At 52.1% G+C, this 8,704-nt stretch overlaps 1 protein-coding gene across 1 annotated transcript in view; it reads left to right on the forward strand.

Moving 5' to 3' along the window:
• Nucleotides 1–8,704, forward strand: part of LOC122543984 (snake venom vascular endothelial growth factor toxin ICPP-like) — a 39,859-nt gene that overhangs the window by 9,937 nt on the left and 21,218 nt on the right. Inside the window, exons 2-6 of the mRNA XM_043682993.1 lie at nucleotides 2,010–2,052; nucleotides 3,126–3,322; nucleotides 4,043–4,116; nucleotides 7,036–7,068; nucleotides 8,243–8,321. Coding sequence (XP_043538928.1) covers nucleotides 2,010–2,052; nucleotides 3,126–3,322; nucleotides 4,043–4,116; nucleotides 7,036–7,068; nucleotides 8,243–8,321 — 426 coding nt within the window. The remainder of the gene's footprint in view (nucleotides 1–2,009; nucleotides 2,053–3,125; nucleotides 3,323–4,042; nucleotides 4,117–7,035; nucleotides 7,069–8,242; nucleotides 8,322–8,704) is intronic.

The raw sequence follows: 8,704 nt of genomic DNA on the forward strand, positions 1-8,704 counted from the left end.
CTCTCACTCTCTCTCACTCTCTCTCACTCTCTCTCACTCTCTCTCACTCTCTCTCACTCTCTCTCACTCTCTCTCACTCTCTCTCACTCTCTCTCACTCTCTCTCACTCTCTCTCACTCTCTCTCACTCTCTCTCACTCTCTCTCACTCTCTCTCACTCTCTCTCACTCTCTCTCACTCTCTCTCACTCTCTCTCACTCTCTCTCACTCTCTCTCACTCTCTCTCACTCTCTCTCACTCTCTCTCACTCTCTCTCACTCTCTCTCACTCTCTCTCACTCTCTCTCACTCTCTCTCACTCTCTCTCACTCTCTCTCACTCTCTCTCACTCTCTCTCACTCTCTCTCACTCTCTCTCACTCTCTCTCACTCTCTCTCACTCTCTCTCACTCTCTCTCACTCTCTCTCACTCTCTCTCACTCTCTCTCACTCTCTCTCACTCTCTCTCACTCTCTCTCACTCTCTCTCACTCTCTCTCACTCTCTCTCACGATCCGACTTTCTCTCTCACTCTCTCTCACTCTCTCTCACTCTCTCTCACTCTCTCTCACTCTCTCTCACTCTCTCTCACTCTCTCTCTCATGCAACTGCTAATGCACTTGTTGCTGACCGCGCTGCTGCCCAACTGCTTCCCGATTTTTATTCCGACCCCATTTTGTCAAGAGAGCTTCATGAAAGTGTGAAGGGCACAGGGGTGTGAGTGCAGTCTGCGACTTGGGACCAGTGGCTGATGGTTGAGGACCCAGGTATCTGTGGTGCACTATCACCATCTGCTGGTGTACAGTGCAACTGCAGCTGCAACAGAAATGACTGAGGGACAGCACTATTCCCCCTCACATCTTCTTCCTCCCCACCCACACTCACCAAGTGAAGGTTTTGCAGACAAGGGAGCACCCATCCGGCAGTGTGACCACACCTGACAATAAGTCAATTTATCACTGATTTGTGCCCAGGTCATGTTCTGCAGCCAGGTGAAATGGTAGAGACAGACTCGGTACAATGTAACATCTGCAAGACAGCCTCACCGACACTGCCCACTCCTTCAGCACTGACCCTCCGACAGTGCGGCGCTCCCTCAGCACTGACCCTCCGACAGTGCCCACTCCCTCAGCACTGACCCTCCGACAGTGCCCACTCCCTCGGCGCTGACCCTCTGGCAGTGCAGCGCTCCCTCGGCGCTGACCCTCCGACAGTGCGGTGACCTGGAGATCATCTTTACACCTGAATAATTGATGGCCATTCAGCCTGACACTCCCATATTTCAGGCTTCATTAAGACCCAGCCTCGAACGTACATTTCGGGTGGTGGGGGTGAGAGTCCCTGTTTCCACTCCACTTGTGAAGACGCGCTCCTGGGATTATTCCAGAAGGTTCCGGCTCGGGTTGAATGGTCCTGCCCATTGATCTGACCGATCTTCCCTTAATCAGGGGCAGTGTTGTCTCTCTCTGTCAACCCACTTGACTCCTTGAACTCGTCACTTCGGTCATCTCTGACAGTCGAGGGAGTGTGAGCTCAGTCTGTGTGAGCCTTTGAACCCTGGGTTAATGAAGCTGTACCCTGATGTGAGGGAGGCATCTCCTGTTTAACCCTACAGGGAGCAGCGCTGAGCACTGTCCCTCCACGGGGAGTCCAGACAGCCCGAGCTCACTGTGGGAGAGATGGCTTGAATAGGGATAGTCTGCCTCAAGGGGCAGAAGGGGCTGTGTCTGGTCCCTTGCCCAGTTGGAATGAATGCAGACTTGCCCCCGTGCAGACTTGCCCCCGTCCCTAGTTGCCCCCCTTGAGTAGGTGGGGGTGATCTGCCATCTTGAACTGCTGCAGTTCGTGTGCTGTGGGTAGACCCACAATGCCCTGAGGGAGGGAATTCCGGGATTCTGACCCGGTGACACTGAAGGAACAGCCAATAGATTTCCCAGTTGGGATGATGAGCAGCTCCAAGGGGAACCCGTACTGTGGTAACCAGCTGTTTGAGCTCGACACACTGATTTCTAATCAGAGTCTTCCCTCTTTCAGACTCCACGTTACCCACTGCAGACACAGCAGCAATCGAACCAAGGTACGTACTGACCCGTCTCTCTTAATATTCACCCAGTTATCTCCCTCAACACTGTCCCCCATCAAACACTCCCCAGGACAGGGACAGCACAGGGTTAGATACAGGGTAAAGCTCCCTCTACAGTGTCCCACATCAAACACTCCACAGCACAGGGACAGCACAGGGTTAGATACAGAGTAAAGCTCCCTCTACCCTGTTCCCCATCAAACACTCCCCAGGACATGGACAGCACGGGGTTAGTTACAGCGTAAAGCTCTCTCTACACTGTCCCCATCAAACACTCCCCAGCACAGGGACAGCACGGGGTTAGATACAGAGTAAAGCTCCCTCTACTGTGTTCCCCCATCAAACACTCCCCAGGACAGGAATAGCATGGGGTTAGATACAGAGTAAAACTCTCCCTACACTGTCCCCCCATCAAACACTTCCCAGGGACAGGGACAGCACGGGGTTAGATACAGAGTAAAGCTCCCTCTACACTGACACCCATCAAACACTTCCCAGGACAGGGACAGCACGGGGTTAGATACAGAGTAAAGCTCTCTCTACACTGTCCCCCATCAAACATTCCCCAGGACAGGAATAGCACGGGGTTAGATACAGAGTAAAACTCTCCCTACACTGTCCCTCATCAAACACTCTCCAGGACAGGGACAGCACGGGGTTAGATACAGAGTAAAGCTCCCTCTACACTGTCCCCCATCAAACATTCCCCAGGACAGGAATAGCACGGGGTTAGATACAGAGTAAAACACACCCTACACTGTCCCCCATCAAACACTCCCCAGGACAGTATCTAAGTCTGATTGTAGGTTTGGGGGAGATGGGGTGGGGAGTGGGAACGGGGGTGGGTTCAGATATCAAATGACCGATTCCCAGGGTGTCTGTGTCTCTAATGTGCCTGGGAAGTTGGGATGTCTCGTGCATCTTCAGAATGACTGGCCTGGCCCATCAGTATCTGATATGACTGACCTGTCCTGTCTTCCGAGTGCAGAGTTGGGTGGATGGGGTCCAGGAAGCGGCGTAGGGAATGGGCCAGTGTGTGAGCTGGTTTCTCGCTGTCTCTCCCTTAGTGATGAGCTGGATGGATGTGTACTGGCATTCCGTCTGTCAAACTCGTGAGACTCTCATCGCCATCAGTGGGGAATATCCCAACGAGGTCGAATATATCTTTGTGCCTTCATGTGTCCTGCTGACCCGATGCTCTGGTTGCTGTAACGATGAGAAGCTGCAGTGTGTCCCCACAGTCACTGAAACCATCCTCCTGCAGGTACGGCCCACTGTCTAAATGGAGCTTCCTCTCGGGGCCAGGCACTACGGTCAGTCCCATCCCGATAGTGCAGCGCTGACCCTCCGACAGTGCCCGCTCCCACAGCGCTGACCCTCCGACAGTGCCCACTCCCTCAGCGCTGACCCTCCGACAGTGCCCACTCCCTCAGCACTGACCCTCCGACAGTGCGGCACTCCCTCAGCGCTGACCCCTCCGACAGTGCCCGCTCCCTCGGCGCTGACCCTCCGACGGAGCGGCGCTCCCTCGGCGCTGACCCTCCGACGGAGCGGCGTTCCCTCGGCGCTGACCCTCCGACGGAGCGGCGTTCCCTCGGCGCTGGCCCTCCGACGGAGCGGCGCTCCCTCGGCGCTGGCCCTCCGACAGAGCGGCGCTACCTCGGGACAGACAATCCGACAAACATGGTTTGGTAACGCCCTGTTACTGAGTAGACCCTTCGAGACAGACGCTGTATTTGTCTGTCATGAGAGGGGGAGCATCACAGTGTGTGACGAACATCTCTCCCAGTCCCTCAACTCCTGACGCTGTAATCCCTATCCCTCATCAATCCATTTCCCTGTAATCGCTGTCCCTGGTCTATCCCTGTCCCTGTAATCCCTGTCCCTGGTCTATCCGTGTCCCTGTAATCCCTGTCCCTGTTATCCCTGTCCCTCGTGTGTCAGCCTTTCCAACATATCTCCTGCTTTTCTGTCTCTGTTACAGATTTTAAAAGTCAAACATCAAATGTCTAACCTGGTGGAGATGCCGTTCACTCAGCACAGACGCTGTGAGTGTAGGTAAGATTGTAGACTCTAGGGGAGCCCTTCCTGATGGGAATTCTACACAGTCGGCCTTTCCCTGACTCGGGGTGGTGGGACCTCGGGGGCAGGATCCCACATGCTGGGGTGTACCTTGGGATGGGCCCTACCTTCCACAGAGGGCCTTGACCCCTGTCCCAGGAGTGGGTGGGTGACCCTTACCCCAGAGTTCAGAAGTCAGTACCAAACTGACTGGGGACAGTCCTGAGCAAATGATTGGAGCTGGCAGTGCTGGAAGAATGGTGCTCCACACCGTGTACCACTCAGATCTCACTGAGGAACAGGAGAGACTTTGAAAATGCAAGTCTTAGCAGGACTTATACACTTAATGATAAGGTCCTGGGGAGTGTTGCTGAACAAAGAGACCTTGGAGTGCAGGTTCATAGCTCCTTGAAAGTGGAGTCACAGGTAGATAGGATAGTGAAGAAGGCGTTTGGTCAGAGTATGGAGTACAGGAGTTGGGAGGTCATGTTGCGGCTGTACAGGACATTGGTTAGGCCACTTTTGGAATATCATGTTCAATTCTGGTCTCCCTCCTATTGGAAGGATGTTGTGAAACTTGAAAGGGTTCAGGAAAGATTAACAAGAATGTTGCCAGGGTTGGAGGGTTTAAGCTACAGGGAGAGGCTGAACAGGCTGGGGCTGTTTTCTCTAGAGCTTCGGAGACTGAGGGGCATGGATAGGGTGAATAGACAAGGGCTTTTCCCTGGGTGTAGGGAGTCCAGAAGTAAGGGGCCTAAGTTTAGGGTGAGAGGGGAAAACGTTAAGAGGGACCTGAGGGGCAACTTTTTCACGCAAAGGGTAGTACGTGTATGGAATGAGCTGCCAGAGGAAGTGGTGGAGGCTGGTACAATTGCAACATTTAAAAGGCATCTGGATGGGGACATGAATAGGAAGGGTTTAGTGGGAGATGGGTTAAGTGCTGGCAAATGGGACTAGATATCTGGTCAGCATGGCCGAGTTGAAGCAAAGGGTCTGTTTCTGTGCCGTAGATCTCTCTGACTGTATGTGCTTTGAAAACCTTATGAATGTTGCTTGTGAGCAATATTTGTTCAACAACAGAGCTCAATGGGAGAGGGAGACTACTGGTTAATGTGTGGTAGCACTGAAACATTGAGCTGAGTCCTGAGGTTCTGGTCAATTGGAAGATAGGTCCATGTCCAGCATTGGCGATCCTGTCATGAGAGAGCATCTGCTGAGGGAGAAGATACCCTACTCTCAACTAAGGTGTTGGCATGTGGCCAAGGATGGTGACCATCAGCTTGGGGGCTTTTGAAGGGGAAACTAGACATCAAGCTGAGATACCTTCCAGGCCAAACAAGGCCAGGGCATGCTGGGAGATATGTTTGCAGAAGACCCAGCAAATATTGAAGATGAAAAGGAAATGGCAGTGTGGGGACAGGAGGAGGCGGGATGGCTTTGGTCAGCAAGCGATCAGCTGGAAAGAAGTGAAGTGAGTGGCCGGAGAAGGTTGCTAGAGAGACGGTGACTAATTGTCCAACCTCACGGAGATTTGATGGTTCAAGCCTGAGAGAACATTGACTTGCAGGAACAGAGTGTGACGCTGTGGTGCTCCACGCTTGAGCCTTGAGATTCTAATCCTCAAATCGCAAGAGCTGGTCTCGAAAGCGGATGGGAATGAGGGAACCAAGTCAGCTGCCATGGAGAGATTCATTCAAGAGATGGATAAGGACGGGAGTTATCAACAGACGACAGACTGCCTTAGCAGCTCAACCTCTGCCTGGGAACCTCAACGGGGCTTTCGAGACATCTCGCTGTTGCCAATACTGGTGAAATGATGCCCCACACTGTCACCGTCAAGGGTACACTGCTGTGCAGAGGGGCCTGGGCGACCTTGTGCAGGAATCACAAAACGTTGGTATGTGAGTGCAGCAAGTAATGAAGATGGAGAATGGAATACTGTCCTTCGTTGCTAGAGGGATGGAGTTAGGCTGCAGCTGTACAAGATGATGGTGAGGCCACACTTGGTGAGGTCTCCTTACTTGAGAAAAGATGCACTCGCACTGGAAAGAGTGCAGAGGAAGTTCATCAGATTGGTTCTGGAGTTGAGAGGTTGGTTTATGAGGAGACACTGAGTGGCCTGGGATTATACTCATTGGGATTTAGAATAATGGAGGGGGTGGAATCTTTTGAAAGCAAATAAAACGATGAAGGGAGTGGATAAGATGGAAGCAGGGCTGAAACTAGAAGCAGGGGGCACAGCCTCAAAATAAAGGGGGAACAGGTTTCGGACTGAGCTGAGGAGAAACTTCTTCACCCGGAGGGTTGGGAATCTGTGGGATTCTCTGCCCAGTTGAGGCTACCTCGCTGAATTTCTTTTTAGACAAAGATAGATTTGCGAACAGGAAAGGAATTAAGGGTTACAGAGTGGGTAGGTGGTGCTGAGTCCACAGAAAGATCAGCCACGATCAGGCTCAAGGGGCCGAGTGGCCTACTCCAGCTCTTGTCCACCGAGGAGTGAGCCGGATGGAAGCCAACGTTTTTTCTGAAAATCTGAACAAAGCCATCGCAGATCGCCATCAGAATCTCGCATGTCTGTGATGGTGGGGCCAACAGTGAACTGGACACTGAACAGGAGAAAAACGCTTGAACTCAGTGCAATTGCGGGCATCAAAAAATAACTCCTCAAACGCTCCCCTTTCCCTCTCCCGGAGTAGGGAATTCCCAGGGCCTGGGACGATGGAGGTTGGTTAGAAATCTGGGAGACTCTCTCCCGACTCGGGGGTGGAGAGAGATGCATTGTGGGCGGCAGGGGAGTTGGGAATTGTCCACCTCTGTCTGGTGAGCTGGCCCCTGGGTCTTGGCTCTCACACACACACACACACACAGTGGTTAGCTAGGCCTCTGTTTGACTCTATCTTGCTTTCTTCCTTCCAGACCAAAGAAAGATTTCAAACAAGTCACATCAAGGTAAGGGAAGACATGGACTCTGTCATGCTAACCCCCTCACTGTCAAACTGAGCTGGGAGCAGGTTTTTATTGGACAGCCTGATGTGCTACTTAACCAATGAGGAGGTCCTGTCGAATTGTGGTCTTTTGATTGGACATCCTAATGTGCAGCTTAACCAATGAGGAGAGTTTGTTGAATTGTCTCCTTTTGATTGGTTAAATAGACGTTAGGTTGTCCAATCAAAAGAAAACAATTCAGCAAAAGCTCTTCATTGGACACCCTAATGTGCCTTTTAACCAATGAACAGGTTTTGCTGATTTGTGGTCTTCTGATTGGTTAAGCTGCGTATTAGCACGTCCAATGAGGAGCTCTTGTTGTATTGTGGTCTTTTGATTGGACATCCTAATGCGCTGCTTAACCAATGAAAAGGGCACACTTCAACAGGAGCTCTTCAATGGTTAAGTAGCTCATTAGCATGTCCAATCAAAAGACCACAATTCAGTAAGAACGTCTCATTGGTTAAGCAGCACGATAAGATGTCCAATGAGGAGCTTTTGCTGAATCGTGGTCTTTTGGACATGCAAATGTGCTGTTTAACCAATGAGGAGCTCTTGTTGTATTGAGGTCACAGTAGCAGACAATTTGTGCACTGCAAGCTCCCACATTAAGCAAAGGTGAGCACTGTGCAGCTCACCTGTGTCTTTAGTGATGTTCGTTGAATGGATAACTTGCAGCCCCTCAAAACTGGAGTAAATACCCCAGTTTCTGTGGCCCTCCCAGATCTGTGCCAATGGTGGCTGAGAGACAGTACCTCTGACAGTGCAGCACTCAGACAGTCCTGCACTGGGAGAGTCGCACAAACAGACACCTTCAGAATAGGCCATTCGTCCCCTCAAGCCTGTCCCACTATTCAATAAGATCACTGGCTGGGCACCTGCAGTCACGGGACCCAAAACTAGGGGGTCACGGGAGGGAGTGACGCATTTTTACAGCAGCTTGCGCACAGCAAGATCCCACTAACAATAAGCTGCAGAAATCTTTTTTTTTATTGTTGAAGGTGTGGGACAAGGGATTAGATAGGGAGAAACCTGTCCCCCCCTCCTGCCGCTGTTGGTGGTGGTGAGAGAGAGAGAGAGAGAGTAGCCCTGCTCTCAGAACAGGAAACACTCTGAGTTTGAGATGTCTCTCTTACAGGACAGACCAGACAAAGCGCAGGAATGACAGGGGACAGCGGAGGAAGCTGATCCAGGAACCAACTCGCCCGTACGTCTGTGTCTGTGTGTGTGTGTGTGTTTGTGTCTGGGTGTGTGTGTGGGTAGGTAGGGAGGGGTGAGTCTAGATTAGAGTGGTGCTGGAAAAGCACAGCAGGTCAGGCAGCATCCGAAGGGGGAGGACAGGCCACTAGGTATCAGTCCCTACACTGGATCTTGCAAGAGGGGGTGACCAACATGGGGCGGACCAACTCTTTGTGTGGGGGTGAGACACAGGGCCAGCAGGTCAGGCAGCATCCGAAGGGGGAGGACAGGCCACTAGGTATCAGTCCCTACACTGGATCTTGCAAGAGGGGGTGACCAACATGGGGCGGACCAACTCTTTGTGTGGGGGTGAGACACAGGGCGAACCATGTCGCTGGGTGGGGGAAGGTGACATGGGACA

This window comes from Chiloscyllium plagiosum, chromosome 45 (assembly GCF_004010195.1).
Source record: "Chiloscyllium plagiosum isolate BGI_BamShark_2017 chromosome 45, ASM401019v2, whole genome shotgun sequence".
NCBI classification, from domain to species: Eukaryota; Metazoa; Chordata; class Chondrichthyes; order Orectolobiformes; family Hemiscylliidae; genus Chiloscyllium; species Chiloscyllium plagiosum.